The sequence below is a fragment of the Euprymna scolopes genome, chromosome 18, assembly GCF_053919585.1.
Source record: "Euprymna scolopes isolate OS-2025 chromosome 18, ASM5391958v1, whole genome shotgun sequence".
NCBI classification, from domain to species: Eukaryota; Metazoa; Mollusca; class Cephalopoda; order Sepiida; family Sepiolidae; genus Euprymna; species Euprymna scolopes.
The window spans coordinates 3,294,710-3,314,893 of record NC_136499.1 but is presented as its reverse complement, the minus strand read 5'-3'; the positions used below and the strand labels follow the sequence as shown (position 1 = coordinate 3,314,893).

The following is a 20,184-nucleotide window of genomic DNA, read 5'->3' as shown; positions in this document are numbered from 1 at the left end:
GCATACATGATTTAGTCTTCTTAATGCTGTCAGTCCGAAGCAAGTACAAGCATTCGTGAAGAGATCCACCACCAACTACATATCTACTGGGGAGCATGTCACGAGGTCAGCATCATCTGCATACAACAGCTCTCCAACAAATCCATCATTAACAAGTGTTTTAGCTAGAAATCTTCTGCGGTTGAACACATTTCCATTCAGAACCTAATATAAAGACCCACATCACCGTTGTGGAAAAAAAAAGCAGTCAAATAGAGCAAAAGCAATGCCGGTGCCGCTATATCACCAGCTTCATTCCATCATCAACGAAGAATTCTTCCAAAAGTTGATGAGACCCTTTATACCATGATGAAGTTGCTTGAATTTTTCTGTAAAAGCAGGTGTACAGACAAATTTTCTCAGCACTTTCCAGAGAGCCTCACGGTTGACTGTGTCAAACGCTTTGGTTAAGTCCATGAACACCTGGCAAAGAGGCATACGCTGCTCAATACACTTTTCTAAAAGCTGTCTAGCAGAAAGCACCATATCCACAGTCCTTTGTCCACCTCTAAAACCAGGAGTCTCAGACTGGTTTTAGAGGTGGACGAGGGAGCGTGGATAGGATGTTTTCTGCTAGACTATATATAGATATATATATATACATATACATGCGTGCGTGTGTATGTATTTTATTTTAGGCCATGAAAGAGAAAACAGGTGAAGTTGCATTATAGTATAAACGTCATATCAAACCTTTAAGAAAAACTAATAAATCTATCTTAACTTTCAAATTAACTTGAAATTATGCACATTGCGTGTCTCAATGTTGTGGTAGAATTGTAAGCTAACCATCCAAGCAATAGATTTACCTGATCTTAATATTCTCACACCAAGTCTATAGATATATTTATACCAACACTATGGATTTTACGAATTTCCAACCAATTTCATTGATTGGATTTCATTTTATATATATTGTGTGTGATATTGTTTTTTGATTGGAGAAATGACGCATATGTGTGTTTTTATATATCAAAAAAGAAAAGGTGAAAAATACTCGTATTTCTTTTAATCTTTGTTTCCCAACTTTGATGTGAATATACTGTTCTGGTTTCATTATCGGATCACAACAAACTATTCTCCTCTTTTGTCCATTTTGTCTCTCATGCAAAGTCTGCTCCATTCACACACTTTTATGTCTTTTAATGGTCGTCACTTTTCTGAAATGCCGCTGTTTTTTTCTTTTTCCGTCTTGTTTATTTTTCATTGTGTATTTTGAGAAATTCCCACAGTCGTCCTTTTTTTTTTTTTTTTTTTTTTTTTTTTAAGAAATCTTTCCCTGTGGGAAATGTTGACAACTTTTTTTTTAGCTCTCACTTTTTGATTGAAGCACTTTCCTATTTATAGAATTACTCATTTACGAACAGTTGAAAAATTGAAATCATCCGTAAATATCAATATTTTTTTATCCGTTAAATGTCACACACGTCTATTATATACCAGCAGGTAAATTGGACACAAACATATGTGTGTTTGTATGTATATATATATGCGTGTGTGTGTGTGTGTGGATATATATATATGTTTATTTGTTTGTGTTTGGATGTGTGTTTTTGTATGTATCTGTGTGTGTGTGTATGTGTGCGTTTGTTTGTATGTATATATGTGTTGTTTGTATGTGTGTGTATATATGTATGTATGTTTATATGGTTGGTTGTTTTTGTTTGTTTGTTTTATGGCATATCAACCCTTTTCGGCTTATTTAAAGCCGAATCTAAATATTTTGAAGAAAAATGTTTTAATAGAATATATTAGTTGTTTTCAAGTCAGTTTCTATTCAACCCATAGTTGGGACCCTAATAGGTACTACCACTCCGGGTCAGAGTGAACCTGGGAGCAATGGTAATTAAAGGGTAGCTCCACACTCCCCAAAGCCTGCAAGCTGAGGCCTCACCACTGGATATAGTTTAAGGTCATATCCAGGACCGTATGTTTGTATGGATATATGATATGTGTGTATGTGTATATATATATATATATATAATCTGTAAGATATCACACACAAAAACGTCTATTATATATCAACTATATATATATATATATATATATATATATATATATATATACACACACACACAATATTTCAAAACTATATATACATATTTCAAAGGCGTACCAGTGGTTTCATTGCGTTGAATCAACCATAAAGGGTTGAATGGAATCCGTGCAAATTCATCAGCAACTTTGAAAAACTGAAACAATGCAAAGTAAACAAACAGAGAAAAAAAACCGTTAAACAGGTGTTTTAACTCAGAGGTCCAAATTTTAAATAGATCTTAGTAATCGACGCTAATAGATTTTGATTATGGAAGGAAGAAAGCGATGGCAAGATGGGTAATGTAAGGCGTGCATGCGTGCGTGCATATGTATGTGTGTGCTTAGTGGTGGATGTTTTGGAAAACTTTCTGAAAAAAAATGAAGGTCTTATTTAAACGAACACATAACCCCATATAAATAAAGGTACGACAAATAGCGGTAATAAATAAATAACGGTACGACATATAGCGGTAATAAATAAATAAAATACTATAGATATAAAGCATGATTATATTAAATTAAATTTAATTTCGATTAAAATTATTAAAATAAAAAGGTAAAGATAAAATTTAAATAAAAAAATTTTAGGAATTATTAAAAAGAATTCTTTTTAAAATGACAAATATAAATGTGAAAGAAGAAATTGAAAATAATTAAAAATAATTAAGGTGATTTTTAAATAAATTATCCAAGTATAATGACACTTAAGGACTATAAAGGAGTACCAGCACATATAAATATATAGAAAATATTAATAATTAAGGTGATTTTTAAATAAATTATCCAAGTATAATGACACTTAAGGACTATAAAGGAGTACCAGCACATATAAATATATAGAAAATATTAATAATTAAGGTGATTTTTAAATAAATTATCCAAGTATAATGACACTTAAGGACTATAAAGGAGTACCAGCACATATAAATATATAGAAAATATTAATAATTAAGGTGATTTTTAAATAAATTATCCAAGTATAATGACACTTAAGGACTATAAAGGAGTACCAGCACATATAAATATATAGAAAATATTAATAATTAAGGTGATTTTTAAATAAATTATCCAAGTATAATGACACTTAAGGACTATAAAGGAGTACCAGCACATATAAATATATAGAAAATATTAATAATTAAGGTGATTTTTAAATAAATTATCCAAGTATAATGACACTTAAGGACTATAAAGGAGTACCAGCACATATAAATATATAGAAAATATTAATAATTAAGGTGATTTTTAAATAAATTATCCAAGTATAATGACACTTAAGGACTATAAAGGAGTACCAGCACATATAAATATATAGAAAATATTAATAATTAAGGTGATTTTTAAATAAATTATCCAAGTATAATGACACTTAAGGACTATAAAGGAGTACCAGCACATATAAATATATAGAAAATATTAATAATTAAGGTGATTTTTAAATAAATTATCCAAGTATAATGACACTTAAGGACTATAAAGGAGTACCAGCACATATAAATATATAGAAAATATTAATAATTAAGGTGATTTTTAAATAAATTATCCAAGTATAATGACACTTAAGGACTATAAAGGAGTACCAGCACATATAAATATATAGAAAATATTAATAATTAAGGTGATTTTTAAATAAATTATCCAAGTATAATGACACTTAAGGACTATAAAGGAGTACCAGCACATATAAATATATAGAAAATATTAATAATTAAGGTGATTTTTAAATAAATTATCCAAGTATAATGACACTTAAGGACTATAAAGGAGTACCAGCACATATAAATATATAGAAAATATTAATAATTAAGGTGATTTTTAAATAAATTATCCAAGTATAATGACACTTAAGGACTATAAAGGAGTACCAGCACATATAAATATATAGAAAATATTAAAATGTAATAGGTATATCTATGATGAGTCCTACTACTTTCACAAAAATTACTAATACTACTACCATTACTATTAATATTAGTAATGATAACAATAACAATAACAGTATTAATGGTAAAATAATAAAGTAATAAATGATATATACAAAGTTTAAATTTAAACAATAAAAATAATATTAATAACATTATTAATAATAATTAAAAAATATACGTATAAATAATAATAATAATAATGACACCACATATATAATGAAAATTACAGAAGCAAAAACCTATATGTATATATAGTTTTCAAATAAATATTGTATCTTCAGCTTTCACATCCACGATCGAGCACTTTATTGGATTTTTTTTCATCGCCTCCTGACACGCTATATATATAAGACGTCACTCCTACACACACAAACATGATATATCAACAAATGTCAACATGTCTAACACTAAACAAAATAGATGCCACAACACTTTATTCTAATTTCACTTCCCCTCAAAACTCAACAATCTGTCGTTGCTAAGTGTATTTTTAGTAAGATTGAAGTGTAGTCTTTGTTCTAATCAGAGAGAAAGAATATTTTTACTTGATGTAAAAAAATATTTCTCTGTTTGTGTAAATTGATCTTTAAAATCCACACATTTCAGGTTTGTCGAAATTCGTATAAATTCCAAAAATTATTTAAAAAATTATCCAGCAGATGTGCTAGACGTATTTTTAACAAAAAGTTACACAAAATTACATACTGAGATTTGTATTAAAAAATGGTGGACCCTTAATTTAAGGGAGATAAGTGAGTTTGTCATACTGAATTGGTCGCACAATTCTTCCACTTTTAACACATATAATAGAACTCGAAAAATTCTATTTTTACTTGTAATTATTTTTCTATTCAATCATTTTTTGGAATTTTTGGAATTTATACTAATTTCGACATGACACATAAGTACACAATATTGTATTCACTTGAAATATGTTGGCTTAAAAGATCACTAATCTATGCAAACATCATAGAATTTTTCCATCTTCCTTTTTTTATCAGTTAATAAGCAATATTTTTTAAGTTTTCAGGTGTCGACATGATTGGCAAATAATCTCAAACTGAAATTCCATATAAAGTTTGAATGTTTGCAAAAATGTAAACAGGTTTTGTGATTATTTGAAAATAAAAATAAAAGATGGTAGATTTGTAGGTACACTGGCTTTTTAATCTTAATAATTTGATAACTTATTTGTAATTGTTAGTATTTTCAATTGGATCATTTTTCATAATTTTTGGAATTCATACTAATTTCGACATGACAAATAAGTATGCAATAATGGTTTCACCTGAAATATATTGGTTTACAATATCACCAATCTCTTCTCAATTATTAAATCATTTCTTTCTGATAGGTTCATAAGAGTAGTAGTTGAGGGGCAAAAATCAGAAGCTCACAGTATTAATGCCGGTGTCCCTCAGGGGTCCATCCTGGGCCCAACTCTTTTCTTGATCTACATTAATGATCTTCCAAATCACATCCTTACATCATTTGTAGACATCTATGCTGACGACACTACCATTTATGGTAGCACATCTAAGACAGTAAACGACCAAGTTCTCTCCAATTCTCTCTCCTCTGATCTTGAGCACGTAGTACAATGGGGTAAAGAATGGCTGGTTACTTTTAATGCATCTAAAACCAAGCTTCTCTCTTTACATCATCAACATTCTGATCCACATCTGACATCAATTGAAATGAATGGCTCTCGTCTTCAGGAGGCCTCAAGTTTTGACAAACTTCTTGGCTTGACCATTACTCCTGATCTTAAATGGAACACGTACATCAAATCTGTTGCCAAGGCCGCTGGAAAAATGGTGGGATCTTTCTATCGATCCGGTAGATATCTCACTGCTGATGCTATTCTCTATCTATATAAGAGCCAGGTACGTCCAAGGATGGAATACTGTTGCCACATCTGGGCAGGAGCTGCTAGAAAGGACTTGGCCTGCCTTGATAGAGTTCAAAATAGACTTCGTAGCCTCGTAGGAGATGTCCTTTTCTCTTCCTTGCAACCTTTATCTCACAGAAGAGATGTTGCGAGTTTGTCTCTGATGTATCGTTATTTTCATGGAAAGTGTTCGAATGAGCTTCAATCTATGGTCCCCCCTCGCCAAACTTTCACAAGAAACACTCGTCTAGCTGTAAACACTATCAATAATTCCCCCCACTCTTTATCTGTGCCTAAACCTAAACGTAGATTCCATGAACAAAGCTTTTTTCTTAGAACTGCACGCCTGTGGAATTGTCTTCCGTTTTCCTGCTGACTACAATATGGTTGTCTTCAAGTCTAACATAAATAAGTTCTTGATGAGCCGTTCCATATAAGTTATCAACTTTACCAAATTTTCATTACTAATGATTACTATAATGTCCAATTTCTACTGTACACTCTTTAACCCTTATCCTTGAGTGGCCTCTTGGCCTTGATAATGTAGTGATGCCTATGTAAAAAAAAAAAAAAAATCTACACAAGCATTGAAATATTTAATGCCTTCAGCAAAAGTAACAAAAAAAATGCTCCGCCCATCTTAGCACTAATCGATCTTATATTCTATAAAAGTGTGTGTTCGCATGTGAGGACACTTCTCAATGAATTTTTAATCTACAGACTTGAAATTTGGTATATAGGGTATTCAGATATGTAGAAAACTTTTTAATCGGTTTTCATCTAGAAAAAAGGGCTGCCAAATAGGGAAAAAATTGGTACGTGAGAGGTACCGGATTTTTATCTGTTTTTAACTCCTTCAGAACTGTGCATGCACGGTCGTGAAATATGACAGCTTCTTTATTACAGAATGATTTCAAATCAACTCATACTTAACATAGTCATGCCAACCTGGTGCAATGGCTATCATACTCGACTCACTCTCTTTTAGTTTTGGTTATGATCTCAGCTCGAGTATTTTTTTTTTCTTTTTACTTACAAGAAGTGAACTGTTTAGAAAAAATATAATACTTGCATGCACATGTCTCAGTTTCTGTATGAATTAAAATATAATATTTATGAATATTTTATGACCGAGCAATGTTGGGCAGCCTGCTAGTTACTTTATAAAAGTGAGAATGTGTGTGTGTGTGTGCGAGGACACTTCTCAACCTATATCTTCAACAAATTTTTTATCTACAGACTTGAAATTTGATATATAGGATATTCACATATGTGGAAAATTTTCTAATGAGTTTTTATCCAGAAAAAAAGGGCTGTTTAAGGGTTCAAAATTGAAAAATTAGTACTTGAAGGGTCATCGAATTTTTATCTATTTATCAACTGTTTCAATGCGTGAATCGGTCAAATTAAGGTAAGAATAAGTAGGTTTGAAAACACTTTTTAAAGATCGTGTCAAGCTGACCTAATGGTTATCGTACTTGACTCACTGTCTTTAGGTTTTGATCTCAGCTCGAGTATTTTCTTTTCTACTTTCTCTATATCTCATTCCCTATCACAGATGGTTACGTTTCCAACCTGTTTCCCTGACCAGCAAGAACAACACGCATCACTTTTAGATCTGTTTCTGACCACAGTTCCCGATGATTGTGTTACGAATGCCAACAGCCCATTTGGGAATGCTGATCATGTAGTGATAATAGTTGAAATCGCCCTAAACTCTAGAGCCAAAACGGAAGATCCATTGCTCAAAACACGAGATATTATAAAAAGACTGACTGGGAAGCCATCAGGGATCTGAGAGATGCCTCATGGTGAAATATCTTTTCACTTCCTGCTGAACAGTGTGCAAAAGAGACCACTGAATGGTTCAAAACAACAATTGAAGCACATGTTCCCGCATGGAAATTTTATAGCAAGCCCCACTCTCCCCAATGGTTTACTTCTACTTGTGCAGCTGCCATTGCGCAAAGGCAGCATGCGTACCGCAGATTTAACCAACATAAGTCCAGTTCAAACAGAGAGAGTATATAGAAGCCAGAAGCAACTGTAAGAAAGAAATAGTGACAGCTAAGAGAGAATTTACTGAAACCACCAAAAAACGCATTGAAGTGCAGAAATTAGGAACGTGACTTCTGTAAAATCTACAACAGTGTAGTAAATAATGGGCAATCGACAATTCCCCCACTATCCAACAATCATGAGATTGTTTGCTCAGCAACCGAGAAGGCTAACATGCTTGCCAGTCGGTTTGCCTCCAACTCCACACTGGACCCTGCTAATCACCTCCTCCCTGACTTTCCTTTGCGGATAGATGCCACACTAAACAATATGAAAATCCCTCCTTCTCAGGTGCATGCTATCATAAAAAAATATTGACACCTCAAAAGCATGTGGACCTGATCTCATCCCGGCTGTGCTATTAAAATGTGCTCTGCCGAAGTAGCTCCAGTTCTCTCCAAACTTTACAACAAATGCCTTAATGAATCTTGCTTTCCTGCCTGCTGGAAAACTGCTTCTATAGTACCAGTTTTCACGAATTCTGGTGAAAAAAAAACTGATCCAGTAAATTACCGCCCCATTAGCCTCCTCCCACTTTTTGCCAAAATATTTGAGTCCATAATTAACCAAGCTCTAGTCCATCACCTTACAGATGCTAAACTTCTAACTGACCAACAATATCGATTTAGGCAAGCCCGTTCCACAGCAGACATCCTAACTGTAATCTCTGAGCGCATATACCATTCACTTGACAAAGTAGGGAAGGGTAGAGTGGTATCTAAGGCTTTTGACAGGGTATGGCATGAAGGTCTCCTCAGGAAAATCAGATCATACGGTATCACTGGAAGAATACTTAACATAATTAAATCCTTCTTAGATAAGAGAAAAATCCTGGTTGTCCTCGATGGTCGTACATCTAAACAATATGATATAAATGCGGGAGTGCCTCAGGGGTCTATCCTTTGACCTCTTATTCCTAATATCCATAAATTACCTCCCTGACAATTGTCTGTGAGATGGGTGTATATGCTGATGACACCATGCTCTATAACAGGTATGACAGGAAAACAAATGAATACATATCTAAGGCAATGGCAGAAACACTAGAGGATGACCTCCAATCTGTAGTGGAATGGGAACAAAAATGGATGGTCACATTCAATGCTGCCAAGACTAAGCTTGTTTTCTTCAATAATTACAAGAAACCTTTTCTACCACCAATAGCAATGGCCAAAGACTCTTTATCTGAAAGTACATCTTTTAAACACCTCGGCCTAACGTTCACAGGAAACATGAGTTGGAACAATCACATTGAGAGCATTGCCAGGACTGCTGCGAAAAAGGTAGGTTCTCTCTACCATGCTAGAAAGCTACTCACGCCCGAAAGTATCCTGTACCTCTATAAGGCCACCATTCGCCCATGTATGGCGTATTGCTGTCATATTTGGGCTGGTGCATCTGCTACTAGTCTCTCACTCTTAGACAAGGTTCAGAAGAGAGTCGCCAACTTAATAGGTCCTGAACTGTCATCTAAACTTCAGCCCCTGTTCCATCGACGAAATGTTCCATCCCTCTGCCTGTTCTACAAGTACTTTAACGGTGAATACTCTGAAGAACTGCAAGCACTTGTACCCCCCTCGACGTAAATACCCCCAACAAACCCGACATGCAGCAAAGTCCCACCCCTTCACAGTTGAGATCCCTAGATGTAAGAGAACCTTCTATTCCAGTAGTTTCTCCAGAACCGCTAGACTTTGGAATTCCCTTCCGGGTTCCTGCTTCCCCAACTGTACTGACATACAGAAGTTCAAATGTAACGTGAACCAACATCTTGCTGGCCAACTCCCTACATAGTGCACCTGTAGCCCCCTACACCAAAGTGGCAACGTGCCTTGTTTGGGGTGAAAATGTAATAATAATAAAAAAAAAAATGAACTGTTTAGAAAAAATATAATACTCAGATGCACATGTCTCAGTTTCTTTTTTTGTTTTGTTTTTTCTAAAGGAATTTAATGTTACGTTTAATACTTATAGTATCGCAAGATGGGAGTGCGTGTACATAAAAAATGTCAAAATACTCATTGGTTTTTATTATAGAGTAGAGGATCTTCTGATCACGTGATATCACACAACATAAAGAATAAGTGATATGCTTAACGAAGTTCAATAAATCTATTTTTAATTTTGAGCCAGATTGCATGAAAGTTATTTATGGTGGTCTTGTTAAAATGAAACTGGTATTTTCAATCTATTTTAATATTTCATGTATCAATATTTTTTTTATAATGGACGAAAGCAAATTAATTTTAGGAAATTGTTTTTGTAAGTAAACGTGCTAAATGATAAACAGCATTTTTTTGCTTTAAATCATAGAAATTTTCTGCTGCCATTTTTTTCAGACTTTATTATATTGGTTAAAATTCTATAAAAAAAAATCTTTATTTTCATACATTATATACTGCTATTGTTTTTATTTTAATGTTCATTTATTATAAATGTTATTAGTATCGTAATTTTTATTTTTATTTTAATGACTTTGAAACTTTATCTTATACCTAGTATATAAAGTAAAGCAGGCCAGTTTTTTCATTGTTGTGGTTTTAATCAATGGTTTTTTTAATACATGATAAATACTTAATTCTGTTGAGTTATTAACGACAAATATCTGTCAAGGTTTAAAAAAAATAGATTTTATTTTTTACCTATTGGAATTTTTTATTACATTTTATTATAATTTTATTACTAATTGCAAAGGAGACAGTCTTATAGGAATATAATCCATCATGGGGACTAACATTACCTCAAACTTCTGGATAGTGATCATTGCTACAGCTGTGATGATTGAATCACAAAGTGATTCCTATGAACGTTAAAATGCACATGACTATGATTGCTTACAATCTTCCATTCTCAGTTTCGTTGGAATTGGTTTTCTGTCTCACTTCCTGAAGCTAACTACTTTTAACATGAAAGTGTTAAAGCAAAGTATTTTCAACCAAATATTTCTAAACTTAAAAAAAAAAAGTAACACATACATGCAAAAGTAATAAGCCAGTATAAAATCGAGAATTCAAAAGTGAGCAGCCGAAACTATTCAGACTTCACCAGCCGCACCGACATGTAGGAATTCAAAAGTCTACTCAATAACCAGCTTCATCTTGCACACATATACATATGCACTACAAGATAACGGTAACACAGACGATGCCATGCTGCCAAATACTCACATATTCACACAATGAACATTTCCACGTGACAACATTTACTCAGTTTTCTTTACTCAAACGTGTGTTGAACATTTTAACATGAAAGTAAATTTTATATTTTTATTCCTGATATAATTTTTTTCTTGTAAACTTTCGTATTTCTGTTTATGTTTTAGATATCCCTTGTTACCTGGTGACACTCCTATTATTTTCCTTTTTATTATGCATGTTTATATATAATTGAAGTAAACCAAAGATTTGTCTCTGATGAGTTATTTGGTGAAATTCCACCAGTCAATGAAACATGTGTAAGATGAACTATATTGAAATAATATGAGTGTGATATAAATACATCTTTCGTTTGAAATGTGTACTTTCAATATACATGCTCTGAAAGTTTAATTTTTTTATTGAGCTTAATTGTTGCAATTTAGAAAAAAAATTATTAAACATATATATATATATATATATATATATATATAAAATCCATTCATTTTCTTCATTAGTTACAATAACTTTTTACTTCAATTCATGTTAAAGGCTAGTGTGGTTATCGGCTATACACAAAGATGCTCCAAAAGGACCACTACCAAAGCCAGGGACCATGCCACACACGGCAAGACTCTACAGGTGTCATCCATTAATTTTTAATCCGTATTTTTAGCTCTACTAAATCCTTACTGACAATGACATTTCTCTTCTGCAGCAGACACTGGTAACGGCCAATATCTATTGCAGCTTGCATGCAAAAAGTTGCACACAATACCATCGCACTGCATTCATAGAGTTGAATTTAATTCTGTTCTTTTTCGTCGGATAAACAGCATAAAATTCTAGTTAAATAATTATTACAAAAACTTTCAAAACTGTTTTTATTTATTTTTATTAAATAATATTTTTTGATTTCCATATTTTTGCACATTTTTTAGTGTTGAATTTGTTGAAATATTGAGAATCGTCCAAAGTGCTCAGATTATCTCTTGGAAAAAATCGTTTAATTTTTAATCTAAGGGAAGCAACTCTATAAACATTTTATAGAGTTATCTTTCTTGATCTGTTGCTATAATTAGTCGTATTATTTCATATTATCAGTATAATTGTTTTACTTTGACATTATGACAATATCTGAATTGCTGCATGGAATTTAGACTAACTGCATCTCCAGATTATATATATATATATATATATATATATATATAATCTGCAGTGGCAATAACACTCTCACAAGGTGAGCATTTCTAGTTGTATATTCATTAAACGTAGATTAAATGTAGGTTCATTAAACTTCTTGCAAGCTATGAAATTTTCGTTTAACTTTGTTTTAGTAATAGTCATAGTTCCATTAAACTCCAAAGTATACTATTATATAATGTATCTTTATATACGAAATATAAAAATCTCAATACGTGTTACTCTAGATGTTGTCGTTAAAATTATATCACAAGTTGATGCTATCTAAATCCTGCCATGTTCAATTTATATGTTTGATGTTTCAGAATAGTGTACATGTCGCCGTATCATTATTAATAAACCCCTATTTTTGAAATAAGATGAATGCTTGGAAATATACTCTTTCTAAGACCAAGCTGGATCAGATCTCATGCTAGCAAAGAGTTTAAATTGTTCAGGACAGACTCCAGGTTGCCAGAATTATGCCATATTGAACATCGGCTGGTATAACCACTGAACCATAATTAAAATGAGTGATGGACGTATGGTATGCTCCTTGTCTTTGGTCGAAACCATCTTAGAACGTCTTTGTGTTTAACAAAGAACCACATCAATATTTAATATGAATTAGGGTAAAAACTTATTTTAATGAAGAAAGAAAATGGAGGATATATATATGGAACATACAACAGAATAAAATGGAAGAAATTGAAATGATAGAAGATTCACTAAATAACAAGTGTTACCTTAAACATAAAAGAAATTTAATAACAAAACATTTTATACAAATAAAAAATATAAAAGTGATTTTAATGTTAGTAAATGTTCATACTCAAAATATGTTTAGCTAAAGAGTTTAAATTATTAAAAGGTTACAAGTCAAAATGTTCATTGTGTGAATATGTGCATTTGCGATTTTTGACAGCATCACATTGTGTGTGTTGCCTTTGTTCATGTAATGCGTATGTATGCGTATGTGCGTGAGACTAGGTTGGTCTGTGAATTACTGGGTCTTTCTGCCTTGCAATTCCAGCCAAAGGCTGGATTAGACTGTTGAGTAGACCTTTAGGTTGTTTCATGGTAAAGTCGGAATAGTTTTGGCTGTTTGTCTCCTTGTTTTGAGAGTTTCCAACTTCACACTGGCTTATTACTTTGACATATAGATGTTACTTTTTGGAGCTAGGAAACACTTCAATCGGCTGAAAATACTTTAACATCTTCATGTTAGAAGCTGTTGGGTTTGGGAAGTGACTAGAAACACGAATTTCAATTAAATGTAGAAAAAATAGTTTAAGCAAGCATAGCCGTTTGCATTTTAGCGTTCGTAGGAATCACTTTCTATCACCACAGACGTAATATAGTCATAATCTGTACAACTGCAACTCACAAAAAATACTTTCCACAAGAGTTATAGAGTATTTGCAGTTAAAACAGTAAACTTTCTTAATATAAAATATTCAGAAGAAAGAAAAATTTCTGTGGCAATAAATTTTTTTTTTTTTATTTTGTTTAAATCACGAATTCAGTTTTCCATTAACAAAAAAATCTTTTTTTTATTTTCTAGAATGGAGTGGAAGACGTAAAAAATCATCGATGGTTTAAATCCGTAGACTGGTCTGATGTATGGGAACGTAAATTGGTTGTAAGTATTTTTGTTATATAACATAATCATTTTCATTTTATGTATGCATAAAAACTTTAAATTAAAATCGGGAATCTGCAATTACTTTCAGTTTTTATCGACCAGATTTGTGAATTAGATTATCTATTAAATGATAAATGTTTGTGTGTATGTGTGTTTGTATGGCCAGCTAAAATCAAAAAACTAAAAAAAACAAAGATTTTATATTTTGGATCAGCATTACTCCGGATGAAAAATGTTTAAAATTTAGAAAAAAAAATATTCATTCTCTGGTGGTCAACATTAGGGGAGGGGTGGGTGGATAGCCATTTTATTTACTAATTTGGAAAGAAAATGTCAGCTCATTCTTTGTGTAATCTATTATATAAGGGAGAGTTGTCTGTGTGGATGGTTTGAGTAAAGAAGAAAATTGGAGTTGTAGAGGGAGGAGGAGAAAAGATAGGAAGATTGGCGTAAGAGATGTCGAGAGATAGAAGTTTTAATAGAAATGTATTACACTTTTGCTCCTGGCACCACCGAGTAACCCTGCTAGTCTATTTATAAAAAGGGCAAATGTCTGCATATTTTTATGTCTAGTTAAAAATCAAAAATGATAAAACAAATACCCATAAAGTTAGTACTGTCTTAAATGAATGATATCTAAATTTTAGAAAAAGTTATTCATTCTCTGGGATCAACAGGTTTTTCAGTGTTATTGTGTACTAATTCCTAGTAAAATCTATCATATAAATATATAAGGAAATTTTCTGTGTGTATAACTATGCAAATAGGAATGGACTGGACAAAGGAAAGAGAGGGGAGTGCAGAGAGTGACGGGTAAGATGAGAAAGATAGGAAAATGAATAAAGAGAGGTAGAGAGAAAGAAGTTTAAATAGAAATAAATTACACTTTTACACAGGGCAACGCCGGATAGCCCTGCTAGTCTTATGTAAAAACAACTTAGAAATAAAGTTACTAAAAGTAAAATTTAAAATTAAAAAAATGTTTCTAGTGGAGAAAAGGTTTAATATTTGATTATATTTTTGTAGATGAATAAAAAAAATGAAAATGAAAATCATACTTCCAAATATAAAAAAAAAAAAAAAAAAACGAGTAAATTATAATTATCAAATGAAGGGTTATGATGTTATTTGTGTCATTGATTTGAAAGGTGAGGGTTAACCAGTAACTAGTTTTTTCTAAATGTGTGCATCAAAATTAATATTTAAGTTAGCCCCTTCCTGCCTCCTGGAAGAAATTTCAGGGGGGGGGCGCCACAGATTAGCAGATACAAAATGGTTTCAGGACCACAAAAAATGTATGCATTGCTATTGAAATGTCACGGATTTTCGTGTGTATTAAATGCTAACCTGCTCTTCTTTAACAATTACGAGACGCCTCTCCAACCACCGATATCCATGACAAATAACACCCTAATTGAGAATTCTTCATTCAAACACGTCAGCCTAACATTCATGGGCAATAGAAACAAATACATTGAGGACATTGTGAAGGCTGCTGCAAAGAAGGTAGGTTCCCTCTATTGTGCTAGAAGACTACTCGCACCGGAGAGTATCCTGTACCTCTACAATGGCCGCCATTCACCAATCTGTGGAGTATTGTTGGTGCATCTACCACTAGTCTCTCCCTCTTGTATAGAGTTCATAAAGAGTCTTCAATTTAATAAATCCCACTTTGTCAACTAAGCTCCAACCCCTGTCCCATCACCACAATGTTGCATCTGTGTCTGTTTTACAGATATTTTAGTGGAATGTGCTCTGATGTTGTCCTTGTGCCCCCTCAACGTACATGTACCTGACAAACCCAATTAGCAGCAAAATCACACCCCTTCACTGTTGAGGTTCTTAAATGCCAGAAAGCTTTCTACTCTAATAGTTTCTTCTCTCGAACAGCTAGACTTTGGAATTCCATTCCTTCTACCTGCTTCCCTGACTGTACTGATATACAGAAGTTTAAATGTAATGTAAACCAACATCTTGTTAATCTTTCCTAGGCATGGTCCCAATTAGTAGCACCAAGTGGCGATGAGCTTTGTTAAGGGTGAATGGAAGTCAAAAAAAAAAAAAGAAAAAAAATTATGATTGTTAGTACGAAAGAACATTTAGAGTCAAACATTTTTTGAAGAAAGGTGAATATCATTCCGATACATGATGAAAAAAAACATTCACAGGAAATTATTTGTAATGGAATCAGATTAACTTTTTTCCATTAAAAAAATTTAATGGAATCAGAATTTAAATAATTTCCATGAAATCACAATTTTTTTCAAAATTCCTGACCTGCCCAGTTAAATTATATTTTAAATTTTATACTATTTATAAACTAGTTGACATTGGCTAAGTGATTTTTTTTTTTTTTTTTTTTTCAGCCACCAATTGTGCCGAAATTAAGCCATGCCGGTGACACAAATAATTTTGATGAATATCCTGAAGATGATTGGAAGGATATTGCTGAAGCCCCAGCAGAAGATATTGCGATTTTTGCTGATTTTTAATCCCCTCACCCCCCACTCTTCTTGGCTGTTTCTGCTGACAAAATCTCGGACTCATACCTTTTCTCTCCCTGCTCTTCCAATTCATTATGGCCATCATTCATTTAAAAAAAGAAAAATGAAAAAAAATATTTTTAACCACTTTCATTTCCCCCTTTCCCATCATGCATCAGTCATATCAGATTCAACCGCTCATTTGTTATACAAACTATTTAAGAGGGTTCAACTGATAAATTACAAAATCATCTCCCTCCATCTTTTAATATGAACAGACTTTTTTCTCATTTTTTTTTTTAATATTTTTATTTATGAACTAACTTAGTTTTTGCACAATTTTGCATCTGAGATTTTTAACCCTTGCCAAATTGATAGAAATTGGTGACACTTAACCTTTGCCCGTTAATCACATTTAGACTGGCAGCCTAATCTGTTATAATGACCATAATGTTTTCAGCACTGTACTATCCAATTTTTTTCCTGGAAGTTGCTTAGCAATTTCAAATCTATTAATCAGAGATAACCTTTTCCTAATCAAACTATGGTGTTTTTGTTTTGTTGTTGTTTATTTTTAAAGGCAGCAAACTTTAAAATGACAACTCTATTTTATTTAATTGCAGATTCGGCAACTATCGGTTATTTTTGATTCAGCTTGGTTCGGTAATTTATGTGGTTTCAGCAGGACAGAACCACATCACACAGTATGATCAATTTACTAAGAAAACATTTGATGAAGAATAATTTCACAAAATGCCAACTGTCAACCTTGTTCATGTGATTTTACCCCATAAGATTATTTTATTAGGGGATGCGTAGACTCACCTGTCTATGCTGATAAACCAGACACAGTAGACCACTTGAAAGACAACATTCGATGCATTATTGCCTAAGTTAATGCGTAGAGTTTGTGAAAATTGAATCTCTAGATTATGTCAGATATGCAAAATTATATTTAAATTATAAATTCCAAAAATTAGTCTTTGAAATCAACGACATATTTGTATAATAAAAATATTTTGCTGTGATTTATTTTAATTTATAGTTTGCTGCCTTTAAAAAAACACCATATATCTATGTGCACAACAGAAAAAATGTTATTCTTCATCTTTTGCTTTTGATGCTGAGAAATAATTTACATCCATTAAGTCTTTCCGTTTTCTCTTCACTCTTTCTTCTGATGAACCAAAACGAATATATTTTGTGGATCATCCTTACGAGTCTTCGGCACATAAACGTCAAAGATCAAAACTGGAATGCCGTATGCAAATTAGCTCAAGATGAAAACTGAAATACTATTTGATAACATTTCAAACAGAAAAACCTTCAAACAATTTGTTTCAGGTTTAAACATGATACATGAAAACTGATTGCCTATTCTAATTCTCGCATTATAAACATTAATAAAACACACGTCACATATTTCCATTTAATCTTTAAAACATATCTTCTATCATAAAGGGCAGGTGTCTGTGTGCTTGTATGTCCATCTAAAACTTGAAAAATACATAACAAACCCCTACAAAGTTGGTATTTTTTTTATTAGTGTAACCCTGTAAAAATTATATCTAAAATAAAAAGATTCATACTTTTGGGGGTCAAATGACCATTTGTATCTTTTTATGTTATCCATGTTATTTTATATGGCCTTGATTTTATCACATGGACTAAACAACTAGCCAATCGCATTGATTTTATCACATGGACTAAACAACTAGATCGCATTAAGGTGTTTCAAAATCATGTAATGCGTTTCATTACTGGACATCGCCTGATTGGGGGGGAAAAAAAATATATCCACCCTTCGTCAAACTACTTCCATACCTCCTCTATTTGATAAAATTCAAAGTAAAACTCTTAAGCCATGTCAAATGATCAACAAGTTGCTGCTGTCAAAATTATGCTTTCAAGATATGTTAGAAATCAAAAAGCCAAGGAGAAGATGGAGAGAAAATGTTTTTGGTTCGACATATCTCAACAGTTGGGCATCCATCAATAAGTTGCTCTGGATCGGAAGGAATGGCATAAAAATAAGTCATACGGGTTCACAATCCGCACCAAGCAGAAGATGCAATTCATGATATCCAGAATTGAACAAGATTTTTAATAAATTACCTCTCTTCCAAACTACTGTCGATTTGTTGCCTACAGTCTTGAAACTTGATATATAGTGGATTTGAACTCATAAAACAAATTCGATTTGGTTTTTTAGCTGGTAAAAATAGCTGCTAATGGGTCCAAATTTTAAAAAATTGGAATTTGGCAGGCATAAGTCGACTAAATGTGTTACTTCTATGCATGCACAAATATACATTTATACATTAAAGTTGATTAATTTTTAAAGTTTTTTTCATCCATCTGTTGTTTACTCAGATGGCAACGAATAAGACTGGAGCACTAAATATTTTGGTTTCAATTTTAGCTGATGGTACCTAAGTCATATTATTTTTTTAACTTTTGAAATAATTATTATATATTGGGTACAATAATCGATAGAAAACTACATAAATGAAAATATCATATTTAAGCATATTTTACAACCGGGCAACCTGCTAATATATGTAAACAGACAAAAGCATATGCTAATCTGAATGAAGATGTGAAATGGAGAAGAAAAAAAATCATGCAATCTTAAATTTGATCTTTGTTTTTCATTGCAACAAATTTTACCATGTTCTGTGAAAACACTTTTTATGTAACGGTTTAATGCAATCGTTTTTGAAATTGGGATCTGAAAACTTTTAGGATTCCCTCAAATGATGAGGCAGGGTGTTGCAGTTGATAAAGGATATCTAATTCCTTCCCCTGTCTCCTTTGCCCTATTGCCTTCAATATCTATCCCCATCCGTAAACGAACTCTATATCGCTCCGTTGGATTGCCCCTGAACATCACCTGTGTGTATTGGAACTTTCTGCCATCAAATGATTCTAATAAAATCCACAGACGTACGAAAAAGTGGTAATAAATATAGCAAAAAAATGTTACCAAAGGCAAGATAAGTTACTCTTCTGCCTATCTGGAAAAGTTTTTAGTGGTTTTATTCACTTTAAAACGTAATCGGTTCGAAAATCATACGGTGTTTATTAACAGATGCAAACAAGAGAAATGGCAGCAAGCTGACTGTTAGATATGTGAAGTCTGGAAAAGTGGGTTGGAACTAAAAAATTATACAAAATTCTGTTAGAAAGCCACAAAAAAAACGTGATAATTCATTCTCTTGCACAATTTCTCAGTGTTGACTTTTTTTAGTTTTGTTTTTTGATCTAACTTATTAACATTCTAATACTAGCACTGATTATTTTTATTTTTACAATAACAAAAAAGAAAAGCTGAAAACAATTTCTTGGTTCTATATTATGATGATAATCTGGTCTCAGTGACATGCCTAAGACTTCACCCTTCAACTAATTTACAAAAACACAAATGATGGCTTCCTTCAGTCTTGACAGACTATGGATACCTACTGTAAAGGTGCCTGCACGTGCAATATTTGTGACAAGAGTTGTGCCGTCTCCAACCACACCTCTCTTGAGTCGGTGTTGTTAAATGCTAGTGGCAAGTGGAGGTTCAGGACGACTGGAAACAATGCCAAGATAAGGGAAAAGCATATACAGCGACTAGAATTCACAAATTGTCACCCATTTGGTACGAGCCAGGCTCAATGTAAGCTTTTTTAACTCTGTAACTCAAAAACAGGGATATGGAGTATTTGAGATGCAGAAAAAAATGATAAGCATTGTCACTAAGAGTGTTATGTTTGGACATTCAATGAATTTTATTCTTGAAGAT

General features: G+C 32.5%; 1 protein-coding gene across 1 annotated transcript in view; it reads left to right on the top strand.

Annotated features, from left to right (window-relative positions):
* LOC145297484 (cAMP-dependent protein kinase catalytic subunit PRKX-like) overlaps positions 1-16,936 on the top strand; it is a 255,277-nt gene extending 238,341 nt beyond the window's left edge. Inside the window, exons 7-8 of the mRNA XM_080143359.1 lie at positions 13,831-13,908; positions 16,278-16,936. Of these exons, the coding sequence (XP_079999485.1) occupies positions 13,831-13,908; positions 16,278-16,403 (204 nt within the window). The 3' untranslated portion in view covers positions 16,404-16,936. The remainder of the gene's footprint in view (positions 1-13,830; positions 13,909-16,277) is intronic.
* The last annotated feature ends 3,248 nt before the right edge of the window (positions 16,937-20,184 follow it).